The 20370-nt window shown below is 37.7% G+C and overlaps 1 protein-coding gene across 4 annotated transcripts in view; it reads left to right on the plus strand.

The window, feature by feature from the left end:
- The window catches only part of wu:fj29h11 (uncharacterized), a 42446-nt gene that overhangs the window by 4900 nt on the left and 17176 nt on the right, over window positions 1-20370 (plus strand). For 3 of the 4 annotated variants that reach the window (XM_053511687.1, XM_053511684.1, XM_053511686.1), the window contains exons 2-25: window positions 417-552; window positions 2657-2935; window positions 3118-3657; window positions 3899-4338; window positions 4422-4550; window positions 5280-5477; window positions 5610-5750; window positions 5839-6099; window positions 6963-7146; window positions 7470-7636; window positions 7730-7858; window positions 8521-8696; window positions 9346-9509; window positions 10212-10436; window positions 12409-12515; window positions 12803-12994; window positions 14247-14352; window positions 14440-14677; window positions 15425-15572; window positions 17209-17386; window positions 18578-18755; window positions 19077-19203; window positions 19296-19415; window positions 19975-20113. In XM_053511687.1, coding sequence (XP_053367662.1) covers window positions 2665-2935; window positions 3118-3657; window positions 3899-4338; window positions 4422-4550; window positions 5280-5477; window positions 5610-5750; window positions 5839-6099; window positions 6963-7146; window positions 7470-7636; window positions 7730-7858; window positions 8521-8696; window positions 9346-9509; window positions 10212-10436; window positions 12409-12515; window positions 12803-12994; window positions 14247-14352; window positions 14440-14677; window positions 15425-15572; window positions 17209-17386; window positions 18578-18755; window positions 19077-19203; window positions 19296-19415; window positions 19975-20113 — 4558 coding nt within the window. In that variant the 5' untranslated portion in view covers window positions 417-552; window positions 2657-2664. Of the gene's footprint in view, window positions 1-401; window positions 553-2656; window positions 2936-3117; window positions 3658-3898; window positions 4339-4421; window positions 4551-5279; window positions 5478-5609; window positions 5751-5838; window positions 6100-6962; window positions 7147-7469; window positions 7637-7729; window positions 7859-8520; window positions 8697-9345; window positions 9510-10211; window positions 10437-12408; window positions 12516-12802; window positions 12995-14246; window positions 14353-14439; window positions 14678-15424; window positions 15573-17208; window positions 17387-18577; window positions 18756-19076; window positions 19204-19295; window positions 19416-19974; window positions 20114-20370 lie in introns of those variants that run through there. The other variant, XM_053511685.1, reaches the window with a different exon arrangement.

The following is a 20370-nucleotide window of genomic DNA, read 5'->3' on the forward strand; positions in this document are numbered from 1 at the left end:
CACTAAAAAGCAGTGACAGAATGGTGCATACTAAGTTTGAGGAGTGTTTATTAGGACCTTGGAGTGTCTGCGTAATCCAGTTCTGTGAAGGCTAAGTCACGTGACTTCCTCGGCAGCACAGAGAGCAATTAGATCAGCTGAGAGCAAGAACAGGAAAGTGAAACTTACTGTACAGCTCCTGCTTCTTTTCTACATTTTCTGTTCATCGTGGCTGCTAACAACTCTGATATTGCTCAGATCTGATCTTTTGAATAAAATACAGCAGAATCTGACATAAAAAAATTCTTTTTTTCCTTTTTGGATTGTGGATTGTAGGGTTTTGTTTTGCATTCTCCCTCCCTGTTTCTCTGAAAATGAAAGTTAAAGCCTATCTATGATTGGATGCTACTTTAGGTTTCCTTTTTTATAATCCACAGGAAACTTCTGATTGGCTGTCAGCATGCATGACAGTGTATTTGCATGATGAGGAAGGCAGAGCACTATAAAAACAGAACAGGCATATTTATCCTCAGTTGCTAGGCTTCGACTCATTGGAGTGACTTTCCTCCTGTGGTAAGTCTGATGGTATTCTATTTTATAGTTCTTCATCCTTTTGGATTGATTACTTTGTATTTTTTACCCGTAACTAAATGTACTTTTATATTGGTGATTATTTGCAGTTTCATTATTGTTTTTGAGACATGATATCTCCACTATTGTTCAAAAATGAATTTTAAGCAAGGAAATGATTACACAAAACCATTAAATTAGAAGGTGTGTCTAAATTTGTGAATTATGCTGTATATAGGAAGAATGTTGGTTGATACCTTCCTTATAGGAAGCCTGTTTTCATTTATGGACCTAACTCATTGTGCTTTAATCTCTATAATAGATAAATAAGTCTTTAATTAATGTGATTAATAGAAAAGAACAGTTTTATATGACACCTTGGTCTGCGAGCATTTTGCAAGACAAGCAAAATAAATTTAAATCAATTTTAAGTTGATAAATAAGCAAGGTCTTCATATATGAGTACTGTAGTACGTATGCGCTTTGTCCGCCGAGCAGGACATGGTCACAACTGAGCCAATGGTTCTTCTTTCGCTAGCGCAGTGGGATTATGCGTAATCTTCTCCCATGCTCGTTTTCAGTGTGCATGCATCACTTGTAAAGCATAAAACATTTTTTATTATTTTGTGTCCAAGTGTACAGTAGTAACTGTTTGTTAGTAACTGTACTGCAACGATGGGAAGAAAAACAAGTTAAAAGGCTGTGGCAGTGCGTGAGATGAATCTGTTTAATAAGATTGCAGGTCCTGCAAAGTCCTAGTCACAGGTCCTGCGAAATCCTCAAAACGAGTCAAAAGCAAGTGTCATTAAAGAGGTTCTTGGTGTCAGAAAGCAGTGATTCCATTAGTGTGTGTGTGTGTGTGCGAGTGTGCCCGTGTGTGTGTTTGTGTGTGAAACCCTGTGTATGTATATATAAATAACAGCTAGTAGCTTTAGACTACTTTAACTTTAGACTAAAAACTGCGACAAAAAAGGTTCTAGTCGAAATCGTTTTTCAAGTGAGTTTTTCAAGTCAGCCCTCAGTTTTTCCTATTTACCTTAAGGACTATAAAGCGTACCCATGAAATACTTTTGCCCCGGCATAGTGTAATGTAAATCCAAGTAGGATATGAGTCATCGCAAACTTTCATCTTCCACAATACACAGTGGCTGATGATCAAGGCATATGAATTCGATTATTTCGTTTGATATTTCATTATGCTTCTTACTGTCCTTGCAGTTGGGTTTCTGTTTTTAAAACGTCTCTGTCACAGACAGCTGAGTGAGTGGCGCTTAAGCTATGGAACTCTCCCGTGTTCTGTTCAAAGCGCTAACCAACTTTGAAAACTGCTTATATTCCTTTAAGCTTCAAGTGTCTAATGAGGTTTGTGGTATTAAAATGCTTTGGGTGCTTCCCACCTCATGGAATTTGCTTGTTACACAGGTTGCAGATTGCTAATATATTGTCTCTTCACACACCACATAGAATTGCCAAACTGGTGAATCCATTTTAGCAGCACGCAAAAAAATTGTCTCGCAGGTTTTGTGTAATCTGATCTGCTTTTCTAGATCGGACATTATAGAGAACGCCGATCAAACTTCACAAAGCAATTATCGACTGATTATGATGTGTGACCGATCAATCGGAGCACCCCAAATATATACATATATGTTTATAAGTAGATTTGTTCATTTCCATCCTGAGGCATCGCCGTTGTAATTAAGTAGCTTATAAATGAGTGATAATATAATATAATATAATATAATATAATATAATATAATATGTGAGATTGAAAAGTGTCTTTATATCCTGTTTGGGAAATGCAAACCAGGGCCAACTTTGAGTGTCAAGTCAGTGACCTTGCAACTTTATGCTCCATGAAGTTTTTGATAAGGTTGATGCCTGGATGGTTATAACAAGTCACACGATCTGCACACTTGACCCAGCCCCCTCTTTAGACTTTCCTACTAAAATTACGTCAACCTAATTACTGCTGCTCTCCAAAAACTGACAAATGTTTTCTATGTGTACACTTCCATATGAAGCCCTGAACCCTTCTATATTTCCCTGAATCCGGTAAGTTATAGTTCTGTAGTTTCTGCTGCTTATTAATGCTATTCATTTGCAGATAAAAAAATGGGTAAACTCGGTAAGAAAGTCATACGGCTCGTAGAAGGTCACCCTGAAGGAATCCCGGTGTCGAAGCTGGCTGTGTTCTACAATCAAAAGTATCATCATAACTTGACTGTGTCAGATGTTGGCTTCTCAAGCATTGCAGATTTCATTGCTTCTCTGACTGAGCATCTGGTGGTAAAGAATGGGACAGTTTTCCACAGGAAGCACATACAAGGACCTCAGACTCAGACCTCTGGAGAGGAAGTGGAAGTAGCTAAAAGCTACCCAGAAGGTACTTTCTTTCAATCAGTTTTACCCAGACAGCATTAATGTAATTCAAACATTTCTACTTCTCCCTTCTTATGCCCAGTGTTCCTAGATAGGCTCTTTATATACTTGTTCTTTAGTTCATATGTGACCTAAACATGGCATTTTTTTAGTTTTTCCTGCTGTTTTATGTTTTTCAAAATTTAGACAAAGACAAAATATCACAGGAAGTTGTGGAATTGGTTCAGGAGCACCCAGAAGGCATCCCTCTCAAGAAGTTAGCTGTTTTCTACAGTTTTCGCTACAAGCGAAACCTGATTGTTGCAAACCTAGGTTTTGCTTCAGTCGCCAGTTTTGTTGATTCTCTGTCAAAGGATTTGCTGGTGGAAAACGAGAGCATTTTTCACAAGATGCACAGGGTTACTCGTGAACCACCAGCAGCACCACTAAATGAAACCCCTCCTGCAATGATGACCAGCACTGCAACATCCGTTGGTGCTGTGGCAATGCGAAAGGAAGGTGAGATGACGCAAGAAGAGCTGCTTGAGAAGGTTAAAGAGGTTATCAAAGTCTTCCCAGCTTCTGCAACATCCATTGAACAGCTGATGAATGGCTACTTCCTACATTTTGGGTCTATATTGCCTCTGAGGCAGTATATGTCGCTCTATGACAAGCAGACCAACACACAACAGACAACACTTGGCCAAGCACAAGTTACCGCAGAACAGAAGACAGTATCCCCTGCAAGTACGTAATATCCGCATAATTCTGTTTTAAAATGAAACAATGCACAGTGGCTTTATTGCAAATGTGATTGAAATTGCATGCTTCTAATTGACATTACTAAAGTTAATTTACTTTTTTTTTTCTTTTTTATTTAATCCGTATACAGTGGAATTGATTAGTGTGATCTTATTGCAGGACCATGGTGAAAATGTTAAAAATTACTTTGAACTTATATTCTTTACATGTTTCTTTGCTGTTTCAGCATCAGTAAAGGTGCTCGCTACACCTGCCGGAAGCCCTCAGCATGTTCCAGTGAGACACAGGGTGACTGAAAATGAGTTGCGTTCCAAGAGTGGCTCTCCTGTCTGGCAGCTCAGTGCTACTTCACCTGCTGCAGATTCCAATCTCAGCTCATTGATGGACTTCCCACCTCTCAGTACCAGACCTTCCAGAGCTGAAGAGAGAAGAATAAGAGATGGCCAGGAAGGAAGCAGCCTGGTGTTCCGTGAAGCCCACCATGCTCAACTGAGGGAGGTGCATGGCGCTAACGTTCGTGCCACAGAGGCGTTGGTGGTGGCAAGCGAGAAGAAAGAATCTGTGGATAGGTACAAGAAAAGACCGAGTTTAGATGATCTGAACAGCCTCGTTGAAGACGCCATCCGAGACATCTCCACAGAGGGGGAACACGTTACAGTGGAGAGGGTTTGTGTCTTCATAAATCTGGTTTGGAATCATGTTTTTCATTTGTGACAGGGTGTTTTTTTAATAGTGTTTTTGTTTTCTAGGTAATAGGCAAGGTGTGCATGCTTATGCAAGTGCCGTCTTTGAGTGCACTGGGAATCAGATCTTATTGGCAGCTGCCTGCTTTAAAGGAGCTTGAGCGCACCGTTAAAGAGCTCAATCTCTTCATTCAGGTGAGAAGCATAAATAATCTACCTGCAGTGTGTGTTTAGGTCTTTTACACATTAGAGTTTCTTTTATAACAGTACAGGCATGGTGGGACTCCATGGCAAAATGACAGGCCTTTTTTTTATAATTTTTTTTTTAATCTGTTAAATAAATTTCAATAAATGCAATTAGTTTTTGGTGAACAGTGAACGGATCAGTTTGCAATTAAATAAATTGAATGTGAGCGGTGTTAACATGCAGGGCGACGAACGTGGCTGGCAAAGACTTCGTTTATTTGGTTTCTTATATTGCTAGTACAGACGTTACATACATTGATAGCAGCTCCCTGATGCACGCAAATCATATAAAATAATATATATGATACAGATTGATTTTTTTTTAAGCAAGTGTTAAAGAGAGAGCTAATCATATAATATAATATGATATAATAGAATATAATTTAAAGCACGTTTTTCATTTAACATTTTCTGTATAACATTATTATATATTTTTATTTAATTATTTTCTTACTGTTTCCAGATATTTACACTAGCTCTATATACTATTTTCACCTTCTTCATATAGATTAAACCCTTAGTCTTTACCAAAAACCTTGGATATGGATAGCAAACATGGAACAATTCCCATAGGTTTCTAAGAAAAAACTGAATGATAATGTATGTTGGTATTATTTAGTTCTACTAATTGTGGCTTGTTGTGTTTGACCTTATTGTATTTTATCCACACACTGGCAGTCGATAGAGGCGATCTGTTCCATGTGCACCCTCTATGAGCTGGGTCAAGCTTTTGCCAGCATCAAGAACAAGAAGCGATTTGAGGAGCTCCACCTGGGCCCTCTTTGTAAAATCCCACTTATTCATCGGCTCTTTAAAATAGACAGCATCACCAAAGATGATGATATACGCCAGATCGAGACAGTGGATCTTCTCCGGGTCAGAACCTTTATCATATGCATTATATTTGTTTTCATTTATGTGTATATGTGCATACTGCCAGTCTGGAGCAAAAAAAAAAAAAAAGACAATCACATTTGATAATTTTTTTTTTGCTTAATCTTTCTGTAGAACCTTCGTAACTTCAGAAGAAAGCAAAACAAGTCTAAGGTAGACCTCGCCGAGTTTATGCAGTACCTCGCAGACCAGTACAGCTGTGATTCGCCGTATGCACTTGGAATCCGGATCCAGAGTGTTGGGCTGCCCATCTCGGTAAAGCGTTGAGGCAGTGCACAATTAGCACTTAAAATTCCAAATTCTGTGTCCAGTGTCAACATCCTTCATCCTGTTTGTCTTTCAGACATTGTCCAAGGCATACGGGTGTGAGAGTGGTTGCATGGAGAGAGCCAGAGAGACCATTCAGAAGGAGATCGAGGAGGAGGTGGAAAACAGGCTGTGGAAGATTAAAAAGAGTTTACTAGAGCCCGCCCAGGGCATGCCGCTTTACTCTTCCTCTGGCAGCCTGGAGCTCAGGAAGAAATATGCCGGCATGACTGCCGCTGAGGCCGTCCTCGAGATCTTCACCAACTCTTCAGGCGTCTTTAATCCAAGGATGACCAAGGTGAACAGGTTTAGGTTTAGACACACACCCTGTTTTTTTAATCTGTAGTTAATTTTAATATTGACTAAAATGTTATTTCAATGAAGATTTTTCTTTTCTCGATTTTAAGTCAGGGGAACCGCATATGGCGTGTGTTCCTCCACCAGGTCACTCTGAAACATACCCTGATTTCTTAAAGCTCTACAAATGGCAAATTGGTGTGATGTTCCAGTGTCTTCCTGTGGTGTGCTTTATAATGTTTTAATTGCTCTATTTATAAGGACCTGTTTGACCTTTGAATAGTTTTGGCTGATATGAAATGTTTCTGGTCAATACAATAATAAATGAATACAATTATAAATGAGATTTTCAGTTGCCATGGCAAGAAAAACAGTATAGTTGAGGTCAGTATTACAGTGTCACATTGATAATAATTTGATAAGAATGATCCATCACCCAAACAATGTCTTGCCAGTGTCTTTTTGCTACTGATGGCTGAGTTAGATATGAACGACAAATGGCTTGCTGTCTATAATTATATACACTGTGTTGCATAAGGTTTCAGCCCTCTTGAACATAATTGTGCCATATTTGTTCCATTTTAATAATGGATTTAATGGTGTTCTCCAGGATATTTTTATAACCAAATTACAGTTAGACTTTGGCTTGGACTTGGTTTAATATGTCATTGTTTGCTGTCATGCTGTTTGTTTGGGCACGTTGTTGCACCATCACTTTAATATTATAGGGTATTAAAATTCCAGGCTGCAAAAATACAAAGTTTGCAAAGTTCAAGGGAGTGAATATTTATTATATTACAAGGTAGGAATATATGTCAGTTATATCCGAGCAATGAGTGCAATAATCTGTGTGTGCATTTGCAGCGAGTTCAGGACTTCCTCATGTGCGTATCGGGAGACAGGCTGGCTCGGACCTTGTTTCACCTGGCTATATGCGGCGGCTCGCTGGCCATCCCAAACGACCTAGCTCCAAAAGAGAAATCCCAAAAACAAGCCTCGGAACTTAAAGCATTTGGGAAGAAATCTACTGAGATGCCCCCCACTGAAGGTAGCTATCTTTAATTTTAGTTAAGGAAAAGATTTCTATCACTTAGTCATAATCAGTATATAACTTTGTCTCATAATCAGTATATAACTTTGTCTCATAATCAGTATATAACTTTGTCTCATAATCAGTATATAACTTTGTATTTTATTTTAATTCATTATTAAATACATTTTACATTTACATTTAGAAATTTAGCAGATGCTCTTATCCAGAGCGATTTACAAAAGTGCTTTGAAGTTTCCATTATTGGATAGATGTGATATACATATGCATCTAACTTTTAACTAAACAACTAACTTTGCTTTGGAAATATGTTAATGCAGATGCTGTGAAGCAATACTTCAAAGACTGTGTTTCCAGCGTCATGGGCACGGTGACTCTGCCATATCTCGGCCGGCTGGAGAAAAAAATGGCTGACCATTTTAAGTTCAAGGAGTTTGGCCAGCTACATCAGGGCTCCTTCCTTGAATTCCTGGTCAAAAATATGCAGGTCAGTCCAGAGCATTGCTTAAGATACCTGTTAGAGAAACAAGAGGCACTGTGATGTCCGGTAATTATTAACCCAATCTGTGTCTGTGTGCAGATTCTGCAGGACGCTGCAGGAGGCGCTGTGGCTATTGGCAACCACGATACTCAAGCTTCTGGTTTCAGACCCAACAAGCAAGATGTGTACGAGTTTATTAAGCAATGTGGAGAAATAGATCCTTCACGGGTAAGTCCTCGGCTCACGTCTGGTTATGTACTGATTATGCACTACTCAGTACTACAGTAAGTGATGGATTTCCTGTTGACTTTGCATTTGATATCAATACTATGTTGTTTAACACAATATAACTTCATATTCATCCTAATTATTATTAGTAAGAGAATAAAAATAGAACTTAGCAAAAAATTGGAAAATAAATTCATGTAAATATAAGTGTAGAAATCTGAGAAAAATTCTATATTATGAAAAAAGCCCATATTTTAAATTCTTATTTGAATCTGTATTAAAGCTGCCTTAAGTCAATATTCTTTGCTAAAACATTATAGAAATAGAATAAAATACTTGATCCAAGTTCAGAAAGTTTCATACTGTTTCTTTAAGTAAAAAATCCTAATTATTTATACCCCATGCATCCAGCATCATCAGGCTATTATATATTGTTAATTTTTACTGACCACAGTATGACTGAAGAATGAATCGAAATAATCCTCCTCATAGAAAATTAAAGTCAGAGAAAACATGTTTTTGACTGTAAATAAAAGCTTTTGTTTGCCAGTAAATGCACCTTGATCTAATCTTTTTTCAGATATAAAAGTATATATTATGTTTTAAGTTTTGTTTGGTTTAACCTACAGTTGTTAATTCTGTATCATTGTTTTTTTGAGCAGCTGCCATTTATTGAGGCTGCACTCAGGAGTCACTACAGGGTTCAGGACAGTCGAGAGCTGGGCTACGGAAAACTTCACACGCTGGCAGACTTTGCCAAACGCCAGAAGGAGCTGTGTGACGGGGCCTCTTCCAGTGTCATACGCTATGAATGCCCTCTTATCCCTAAAGAGCCAGAGTGAGACTCCATTTTCTCTCTCTATGTTTTTTCTCATGTTCTCTCTCTCTGTCTTTCGCTCTCTTTTGGCCTATCTGAATGGCTAAAAATGACTAAAAAGTGAATTTTGCACAATAAGTGTCTTTTAATATAATTTCAGTAATGCTGTTTTTCTTCATTCATGTATTCTGTAAATTATAGAGACGTAATCAGCTTATTTACATGTAAAGATTTTTATAAAACTTATTAAAAAAAGAAAGCTCAAGCTTCCAATAATGCAGCTCAGCCACTGCAGTGCATTAGATACAAAAGGAGCACACAAACTTTTCCGCATGTTATATAGTTTCATTACTTTTGACTTTATTTCATGGATTGTTTTATTTCTCCTAAGTAATTGATTGCATACTTATAAGTTATGAATAAGAAATTAAAGTTTTACTCTTTTTTGTAATTTTTTCATTTTAAATTTGTGCATGTAATCGATGTGTAATCTGTATATCAAATTGCAGTAACTTAGACCAAAACAGTCAGAACGTCAGGATCGGCCAAACGTCATATAAGTTATGAATTAGTGTGGTAAAAATGCTGATGATAAGTTACGGTGATAGAAATTATTAACCAAGAAAATGTTTGCTAGTCCACAAAAATGTCTAATTTGTGTGTGTCTCAGGGACATGGAGACAGTTGGCTTGCTGGGGCACGTGAGCCAGAAGCAGGCAGTGGCGAGTCTCCTGTCTGCTCCATTGCTGGAAGATTTGGCTGAATGGAGCCAGTGGGAGCTGGTGTTTCAACCCAATCATGGACCTCTCAAACACTTCATTGACAAACATTGCAGTACGTCACCACAGCTACACGAGCGAGAGCCTGCCGATCTGTAACAATACTTTTTATTACATGTGTCTGTTAATTTCTCTTAGTCCTTAGTTCTTAGTTGTAGACATGAGAAACAGAAGTTCTCCACATGACAATGGCAGACAATGATATCACTGCATTTTGTATGGTGATCTGACATAACAGTTTAGATAGATAGATGATAAATAGATAAATTACTTTGCAAAAAAAGCTCAAACTTTCCTCATGCATAATCTCTTTTATTGAAGCCTGTCTTCAGATGACACACCCTTGATTTAATTTAAAAAGGTTCATATGGTTTTGCACAAACTCGTGAAGTCCATGCCAGCTTCAGTGCATACTTTCATTAAAGCAGAAAAAGGGGCGGTAACAAATACTAAAACATATCCAAAGACATCTCCAACACTCTGAGACATTTGTATCCCACTTGAAATCTGGTTTTCCAAAACACCATGGAGATGTTTTTATTTAGTCTGCTATCTAGTCTTGTCAAGGCTGCCTGGCTGCAAATATGCACTCTGGAATCAAGCCATTTTAAAAACACACATCAGTAAAGGATAAAATGAGTTTGTTAGAAAATTGTGATTTCCTGAGGTTTTTGGGTAATAACATTGCATACCAACACAAACAAAAGCCTGATCAAATGGCATGTGTCAGTTCTTCAATAATGACTCTTTAAAACAGGTAACACAGACCTGCTGGCTTTGGAGGTGTCTCCTGGAGTGCTGTTGAGGATCACATCTATCACAGGCGCTCAATTATTCGCTAAAGCCACCCAAGACCTCGACCCTGCAGCATCTGCCGGTCACCTGGTGTCCATTGTGGTAGCTGATGGGATTTTAAACACACCCACAGCACTGCTGGCCAATCACATGCAGAGCACGCTAGCAGCAGAAGCTGCCCAAGAAGGTATTGTAGGCCGTACTGTCTGATACTCTTACTTAGCATTTAATCAACAGTAGGTTTAGTTGATTCAATCAACAACTAAACCTACTGATTATTTACTCAGTCAGAAGATTTATAATTTTTTTAAAGAATAATAGCAAATAAATATGTTATAGGAAATATTCACAATAGGGTAATGGAATACCGCCTCACATTTTATTTTATGACATATCAATAAGACACCTCATCACCATAATCATGTTTTTTCTCTGTCTTGATATTAATAGAAGCCAAGAAGCCTCAATAATTTTGTAAATCTTAAAAAAAAAAAAAAAGTCTAACAGAAAACATGATCATATGAATCAGGATAACACCAAGCTTTAAAAATATGTGTTATATCTGCCACATTGGTTCCTGTGTAAATAGTTAATGTAGAAATGCTAACATTAAAACAAGCATGCTTATATAATAATAAACATAGTTATTATTACCAGCTTAATAATAAGAAAACAACTTAAAGTTTTAGGAATTTTAATTATGATGAATTCTGTGATCTTGTTTGAGAAATGTGCTTACTGAGCATTATATAGGTAACACTACTAATACTAGTTAGGGCCTCCCTTTGTTCTCTAAACCACAAGATGTTGGAAGCATTCCTTTGGGATTTTGGTTCATGTTAATATGACCCCCTCATGCAGTTATTGCAGATTTTTCATGCCCACTTTTATGCTAAGAATATTCCATTTATCCGCATCCCAATACAGTAGTTCATATCTGGTGACTGGGAAGGACACTGAAGAACATGTCTTTTGCTTTGTGACATGGGCCATTGTCATACTGGAAGTAGCCATTGGTAGATGGTAAATTGTGGCCATGAAAGGAAGCACAGGGTCATCAAGAATGCTTGCATAAGCTACGAAGGTCTAAAAATTACTAAAAAGTGAATTTTGTATAATAAGTGTTTTTTAAATAAAATTTCAGTAATGCTATGTTTCTTCATACTTTCATATATCTTGATAAAAGGTAATAGCCTATAAATAATACAAATATAATCAGCTGATTTCTACAAAATTCCTTAAAAGGGAAAGCTTCCAATAAAGCAGTTCAGCCACTGCAGTGCATTAGATACATTAGGATCACACTAACCACTGGACAACATGATTTTTGCTTTGTGACATAGTTACCACTCTAACTAACCATAGTTAGAGTTACCACACCTAAACTGTGCAAAAGAACATTCCCCACACCATTACACCTTCCACATCCCAAACATTCTGGACTGATGACACAAGCTGGTTGGGTCTACGTACTTGGGCTCTTGATGCCAAATTCTGATCCTAACATGTGTGTGCCTCAGGAGAACTCAAGACTCATCAGACCAGAGCTGCATTTTTCAATTCTTTAACTGACCAGTTTTGGTGCACTGCAGCCTCAGCTTTCTGTTCTAGGATGACAGAAGTTGACCCTGTCATGGTCTGCTGTCGTAGCTCATCTGTCTCTGTTGACCTCTCTCATCAACAACATGCTTCCTTCCACAGAACTAAAGCTCTTTTCTCCCTGCACTATTTTGAGTAAACTCTAGAGACAGTTAAGCGTGAAAATCTCAGAATATCAGCAGTTATAAAAATACTCAAACCAGCCTGTCTGGCACCAACAGTCATGCCGAAATCTGAGATCACATTTTTGATGTGAACATTCCCTGAAGCTGCTCGTCCATAGCCGCATTGTTTTATGCTTTGCATTGCTGCCATACGGCGATTGGCTGATTAGACACTTTAATGAATTAGTAGGTGTATGTAAATGTGTGTTCAGTGAGTGTAAAATTCAAAGTATTAATTAGTATTATTTTTTTAAGTAAGCATGAACACACAAAGCTGTTGCTATTCGTCTTTTTCTCCTTGATTTCTTTTTGAATCATTCCCCACTCCCATACACAGTGAAAGGAAGCATCAACTTTAATAGGAAGTAACTTTCGGATCTGCTTACTTTTACTCAGATCCATCCCTCAGCGAAGATGGACGCTCTTTCAACATCGTTGCCAAGTTTGTGCTTGAGTGTGTAATCCGGATGCCTACGAGAATCTGCAGAGAGCTGCTGCAACAGGTGTAGTGCTGAGTTATCATATACTGTTTAAAAGTGTTGAAAGGGTTTCCATAAACATGCCTTGCCAGATCAATTGTAACTCAAATGAATAAATGTTATCCATGATAAACACATATGGGTATGTAAATAAACATTGTTCTCAAAACAACTTTCACCATAAATCAAAGACCGAAGCTTTTTATACCTATTATAAAAGTATGAGGAATCACCATCTTTCCTTGTTGAGACCCTAATTACTATTGTTCGTCTTAAACCGAAATCATTATAATAATTTGATGAATTTGTAGGTGTTTTTGGAGCCTCTCTCGAGAGTGCTTGGCCAGGCCAAGTCTAAATCCGTCCTCCTGGAAGCAGCCAAATCAGAGACAAGATACCTTAACAAGCTCCATCAGTTGGGCATCCTACTGGGCATCACTGAGTGGGTGAAGGACTTCCACACCAAACTCATCTTACCCCCAACACCTGAGCTGGCCTTACAGGTTTGAGGAAATTTATAGGGTGGTATAGTATGATGTTGCTTGATTATTACCAATGGAATTATTTGGAATACTCTAAAAATGTTTTGCCAAAAGTTCTTAAAATTAAGTTAGTGTTTATGTATGTATGGAATTAATCATAATGCATAGTGCTGTTATAGGAAAATAATCAAAACCTCACTGTCTATAGCACAGCAGTTTGTATTTTTTTATTTATAGAAATGTGCAATATTAATGTTTGTTATGCATGAGAGGTGTTCAAGCCAAACCAGGACTTTTGATTATGCAGAATAACAGAACACAGTTATAAGGGGAAAAACAACCTTTATTTCTCTATATAATCTTCTGCTACAGTAATCCCTTAACCTAGAATTTCACTTGTGCTTGGTAGTTTCTACTGTCAAGGTAGAACTTTTTCTCCATTAGCTGGAGCCATGACTGAACTTCCTGCTTCACGTCTGAAACGCTGGCCTCCCAGGAGCTTTTTTAATGGCCCAAACATGTGGAAATGACTTTAGCGAGTTCAGGACTGTATATGGGATGTGGCAATAATTCCCAGCCGAGTTCCTGTAATGTGCAAGTAGTGTTCTTAAATGATTGATCCATCAATTTTCAAGGATCAGGCATTTCGCTTGCTGAATGTTCCTGTGATCCTGGCCGGGAACATCATTCACAGACAAACGGCCTTCTTTAAAACATTCTAAATAAACCATTTCAAAAGTTTTCCTGCAGCTAAAAGTCTCTCACTGCTCACTTTAATTCACGAGAAATGTAATCATAAGTCCCGATTTGATTTGAATACCTGTTTATATTTTGCATATATTTAATATATTTGTAATATAGGATTTATTCCATGTAATATGTTTATGTATTTGTTATATACTTTATCTATATGGGATCATGTTTATAATGTTGCTAAGAAAGTCTTTTAATTTTTGTAATACATGAGAGGTTTCTAAGTTTGAGTTTTGGGAAACTTTAAGGAAGTGCTAGTTTTGAACTAAAATCTTATATTATGTGAGAGTCTGTTGTAAAAGTCAAATTATTAGTTTCTATAATAATGGTAACATATTCAAAAAAGGACATTAATATCAATTTTGTGTCTTACCTGGCACCAGCACTACTCTCGGTGCTGTAATAAATGATTCAACAACATCTTCAGATTTCACCAAGCGTACATTTTAATTTTACAAGCTGTATTCTGTCTATACTATATTATGAGAATGATTTGAGAGTGTTACTTACTTTCCTGCAGGACCTGCCGGCTGACTCCATGAGCGACGTGTCCTCTGTGATAAGTCTGGCTGACGGTGAGGATTTGTTCGAAGAGTCCGTTTCCAGTTCCAAAGCCTCTCAGCAGGGTGAGCTTTGCTCCACGTACATCACATCACATCACATTATTTACATCAGGAAAGTAGTGTTGAAACATTTGCTGTGTGTACTCGCAGATATTAATGACAGCTCTAGGAACGGTGTCGAGAATGATGTTGAGGATGATGGAGATGATGAAGATCTCTTTGAACTGGCATCAGAGAAGAGCGAGGAGGTTAACAGCAGTATTGGCAGTAAAGAGGAGAATGATGAGGATGACAGGATGGAAGAGTCTCCTGAAGCACCACAGGCAGATGAGAACGAGCCCGTTAGTGAGGAGCTTAGCCAGCAGAGGGCCATTGTCGAGGACATCAGGTTGGAACATTTTGATGGATCGCTCAGTTTCCTTACAAACATTGTTACATTTTACATTATTCGTACAAATACAGAAATACAACTGGTTTAAGTTTTTACATGTAGTCATTGCAATTAACATATTAAAAATAAAAATAAAAATTTCAGCATAAAAGAGTCCCCTACTTTTCCATCATGGTCATTTAGAATTTCTGTCTGTTGATGCTGTGTAGAAAGAAATGAAATTTCCTTATCAAATCAAATCAGACACTTTGGAAACTTGTATTAACATATAGAATAATAAAAAAAAATACAAATATGTTTTATATTTAAAAAAAATGCTCTTATTCTCTTATTTTTATAAATCTCTTGTTATTTAAATTGAATCTCAAGCAGCATAAAAACTAATTAAAACCCTTCTCATTTATTAGTTTATACTGTACTGTATATACACATTTCATGTTTAGTATTTTTGCAATAAGGCTTTTCTTTAATAAAAAAATCAGCAAAACTGAAAGAAAAAAAAAATCTTAGTAAGTGCAAATATGTTTTTTACAGAAATTTCCCAAGTTACAAAATCTGTTTTACTTTGTCAGTTTTTCATTTATTAACAAAAAATTTCTCTTGCCGTCTGTGTTTTCAATATTTCATCATCAAAGCTGTTACAGTCAGCAGAGAACAGACAGTAATTTAAGGAAATATCATAATATTTTACCTTCTTCTTAATGAAAGTCTTTGCTGATTCTCTCTGTTTGTTGTTGCCTGTAGGAAAAATGAGTTTGGTATAGGAGTAGAGCTGAACGAAGCGGGTCAGAACCTGATGAAGAAGCAGCAGGCGAGGCTCGGCCGCAGTCTTGAGCGCCTCTCCACTGAACTGTACAGCAAAGACACACACTTTGTCCTGGAGCTCATTCAGGTTTGACTTTTTGAACATCAGTGTTGTGGAAGACTGTGACATGAGAGCAGGATAGAATGTTTTCTCTCACTGGAAATAAGTGAAATCAAATCAAAATTTAAATTAAAATTTTGTCACATACACAGTCATACACAGTACGATATACAGTGAAATGTTTACACGACTACCAGTGACCTTGAAAGTAAAAGCTTATTTATAGGAATTAAATATGAATATAAAAAGCAATACAGTAGAAAGAATTAAATAAAAAATCAAATTTAGCTAGGTAAAAATATAAAAATGTATAAATAAATATTAGAGTGTAAAAATATTTCTGTACAAATAAAAATAAGAATATTTTGTGCAATAGAAATATAGAAACAAATTAAACTTTTTGTGTAAATAAAGAAAAAATGACTGGGGGGTGTGCAAATATGCATGAAAGTGACTTATTATTCCAGTGACTTATTATTCCAGTGACTTGTGTGCATGATCCAAGAATGAAACATAAATATGAAGTGTGCATGAATGTGTCTATAAGTGTCCATGAGTGTCCAGGATGAGTGCGAGAACCAATGTCATGATTGTGGATGTTTTAAAAATTTTATTAGTCCTGTGTGATGTTGTAGCTGAGAGACCTTATAGCCTGCGGGAAGAAGCTCCTCCTCAGTCTCTCTGTGTTGGCCTTTAGTGAGCGGAATCGCTTTCCAGTCCGCAACAGAGAGAACAGTCTATTGCTGGAGTGGCTGAGGTCCTTCGCGATCTTTCTGGCCTTGGTCCAGCACCACTTGCCCGTCAGTATGCTTTCTATGGTACAGGAGTAAAAGTTCCTGAGCACCTTGGAGGGCAGTCTAAAGTCTCTCAAGCACCTGAGGTGGTAGAGACACTGTCGGGCCTTTTTTACTACGGTGTTGATGTGACAGGACCATGACAGATCCTGCGTGATGTGAACACCGAGGTATCTGAAGCTGTTCACTTTCTCCACTGGGCTCTTGTTGATGACGGGGGTTTGGTAGTTCCGCTCCTGCTTTGTACTAAAGTCCACTATCTTGCTGACGTTTAGGAGGAGATTGTTCCTCTGGCACCATTTCTTTAGAGATCCGATCTTCTTCAGGTAGGCCGTCTCATCGTTGTTTGTGATCAGGCCCACCACTACGGTGTCGTCAGCAAACTTGATGACAGTGGTAGAGTTGGTAGTGGACATGCAGTCGTACGTGTACAAAGAGTACAGCAGGGGGCTCAGAGAACAACCCTGGGGGGCTCCAGTGCTGAGAGTGAGGGAGGCTGAGACATGTCCGCCCATCCTTACTGCCTGTGGTCTACCAGTTAGGGAATTGGAGATCCACTGACACGTACTGTAGATGAGCTGAGTACCAAGTGTTCCAAATTGGTGGTGAGTTTGGAGGGAATTATGGTATTAAATACTGATCTGTACTCAATGAAGAGCATTTTAACATAATTCCCCTTCTGAGTAAGGAGATGAGAGATGGCATCATCTGTAGAGCGGTTCGGGCAGTATGCAAACTATAATGGGTCCAGTTATTATTTAGTCATTAAGCTTAAATCTACTTTTGTATGATAATTCAAGGTATCAAATAAATTTGGTGTGATCTGTATGGTAACCAATCCTTTCCTATTGTGTGTTATCTTTGCACAGAATGCTGACGATAACAGCTACCCACCAGATCAAAAGGAGAAGCCTGCTTTGGCCTTTGTAGTCCAGAAAGATTGCATCACTATCCTGAACAACGAGAGCGGCTTTGAGGAGAAGAATGTGCGAGCTATCTGCGACGTGGGAAAGAGCACCAAGGGAAAACACACCTGTGGCTACATAGGTAAGATCCATGCCACTGCCACGTCCGGTGGGTAATTAATATACAATCTTACTAATTCACATCAAACTTCTTCTAGACAGCATACAAAAAGCACTGCCAGGGTTTGTTTTAGCTTTACACATTTCTTGTCATTAAGGTCAAGAGGGTCATCATGGGGTCAGCCTCTTAATACACTTGTAAACATGGCTTAAATGTTATGTTGTATGTAGTAATGTATGTCTACTAGTAAGAATAACAAAAGTCAAGTATTGTTTTTTTTTTCTTGTGTACATTTCATGCCTAAACCACAGTGTTACTATTGCAACTCTAAACTATAATGTTTTGAAGTGTTTATTAGTGGTGCAGTTTATCTATGTTCCTTACATTGCTTCCTATGGTGTTCAGCACACTGTATGAACTATATTTTCACTAACACTTGATTGTTTGCTTTGTGCAGGACAGCCTTGCCATAAAAAAAATCCCTAATACAACTGTGAACACCGGCTCACTTCGATTAAAAAGAAAAAACGGGCATAATAATAATAATAATATAAAATAATAAAAAATAACTGTACTAGAATGCATTCTGTGGCCCAGTAAAATTAGTTCTTTCTTTCATAATTCTTTCATCATTGGTTATTATAAGTAATTATATTTTATCATTATTATTAGTAGTATAATCTTTTATTAATTTAATTGTTTTCAAGGGAAGATGCTTAGTACACAACATTAAATGAAACAATACCATCATCAAATAAAGTAAAAAAAAACATAATTCCAAATACTTTAACGTTTTTTATACCTCATATGGTATTTTAAACTCGTGTGTAAACACTAGACAACTCGATTGTTGTTTTTTATTTAAGATAATAAAGGGTATAAGATTTTCTTGCTTATGAATCTACTCTATATCATGCAAGTAATAAATGGAAAGCAAAATAATTTTTGTCTATTTTTTCTTTTTTTCTGCCAAGCTGAAAAATAATCTGATCCGTGGCCAAACCAATGACACAATCCAATTCGTAAGGTTTATAATCTGTTGCAACGCTAGTGCTTATAGTAAGAAACTATGCATCCTTTGAACTTAAACACAGTGAAGAAAAATGTGGTTTCTATTGCAGTGTTTTCAGCTTTAGTTTGTCTTCAAGATTATCTCATTTTCTTTTTTTGTTCCTCCATTTAATACATTATCTCTTTTTTATATATATACAGGGCAGAAAGGCATTGGCTTTAAATCAGTTTTTAAAGTCACAGACTGTCCTGAAATCCACTCCAACGACTTCCACATCCAATTTGACAAGGCCAGTGGCCCCATGGGATACATCCTGCCTCACTGGGTGGATGAGGAAAGGCCTGTGCCCTCTGTTGCCAAGGAGATAGCAGAGAAAAGGTCCAAAAAAAGATTTATTTCAACTTTAACACAAGATATTGCAGTGTGTACTTTGATTATGTGCTAATACATTTTTTTTATGCTTTGTATATGCTACACACTATACAGAGCATATTGCATGTATGGTGTTCTAGCTTGTCGGTCCCAGTAAGGGAGACATGGCCTCTTACTTTTGCTGTAGAACAAATATTAACAGATGTGTCAAATAATTTATTATAATGTATTACATGTTAGCATTTTCATATTATATACTTAAACATTTAAGTTGAGAATAGCTGTAGACATCCTGATCCTATTCCATCCCTTGCTTTTCCTCTATAGCTGGACAACAAAGATCTTCTTGCCCCTTCGGTCAGAGAGCTACCAGACCAAAAACCTTTTCCATGACGTCCACACATCTCTTCTGCTCTTCCTCCACCGTCTCCGCTCCATCACCATCCACAGTGAGGTAAGCAGGGTTTTGTCATTGTCGCAGTTTGAACATACAAATGCTAAAGTGAACGAGGAAAGCTCATGTGGTGTGTTTGGGTTGCGAGACAGGCTGAGAAAAGAGTGGTGTCCATGACGAGACGAGATCTCAGTCACAACATCCTGGAGGTGGAGCACGCGGATGGTGTGGAGCGCTGGCTGGTCGTCAAGAAGATGCTCCACCCTAAGAAGGTACAGTAAGGGTTGCATACAGAAACACACACACACGCACACACACACGGTACTTACACACTACTACCATGTTTTCTACTCTATTTATAATTGGACCTTGTCCATGTTCCTTCTTGTTTTCATATTCCAAACTTGTTTTCTAACTTTCCTTGGCAGGGATTCATTTAGGTTTTTGAAAATGTTTTAATCGTCTTGAGCTAAGTGTGTGTGTTGTGTAAATGTTACAAAGCCTTCACCTGATTAATTCTTTATTTCCATCTCATTAAAATGGCAATTGGTTTTTAAATAAGTGGAACCGAATTAATTTCCTTTTTCTCAATACCTTTTTGAATGTTGAGTGTTTCTGGACGTCTAGTTTCAGAAGATTCTCTTTGTAAACCCTATTTCACTATTCATTTTTAAAAGGAGATTGGTTGGTGAGGAGGAACAAGGACTTTTTCATTGTAACAGTGGAATCTTGAGTGTTATTACCTCACTGATTACTTCACTTCCTAACTGCACAGTGTTGTTTCAATCATCCTTTTTATTGCAACTTTAAAACTAATTTTCTGTGTTGTAGATTAAGGTGGATGTGGAATCTACAGAGCTAGCACTTGCCTTCCAGCTCAGTGACGGCGAAGTAAAGGTTCAGCCTCGGCAGCAACCTGTTTTCGCCTTCCTGCCCCTACGAAGCTTCGGCTTTCGCTTCATTGTCCAAGGTCTGAATTCTCTCCTGTAATCCTTCACTCAGATTGTATGGACTGTTGTTAACTGTAATATTTAAACAATAAAATTTAAATTAGGCTGTATTTGGAGAAATGTTGCTCTAAAGTGCAGTTCAGGGTTCGAATAAAAAAGATGCTAGAGCTATCTAACTGTGAGTCAGAGTGACACTAGACAGGCTTTGGCATCTATGAGCTCTCGCATGCAGAACATGGCAAGTAGCGTTTGTGTTTGGGTTGCGAGTCAGGGTGAG

Source organism: Clarias gariepinus, chromosome 14, assembly GCF_024256425.1.
Source record: "Clarias gariepinus isolate MV-2021 ecotype Netherlands chromosome 14, CGAR_prim_01v2, whole genome shotgun sequence".
Classification (NCBI taxonomy): Eukaryota; Metazoa; Chordata; class Actinopteri; order Siluriformes; family Clariidae; genus Clarias; species Clarias gariepinus.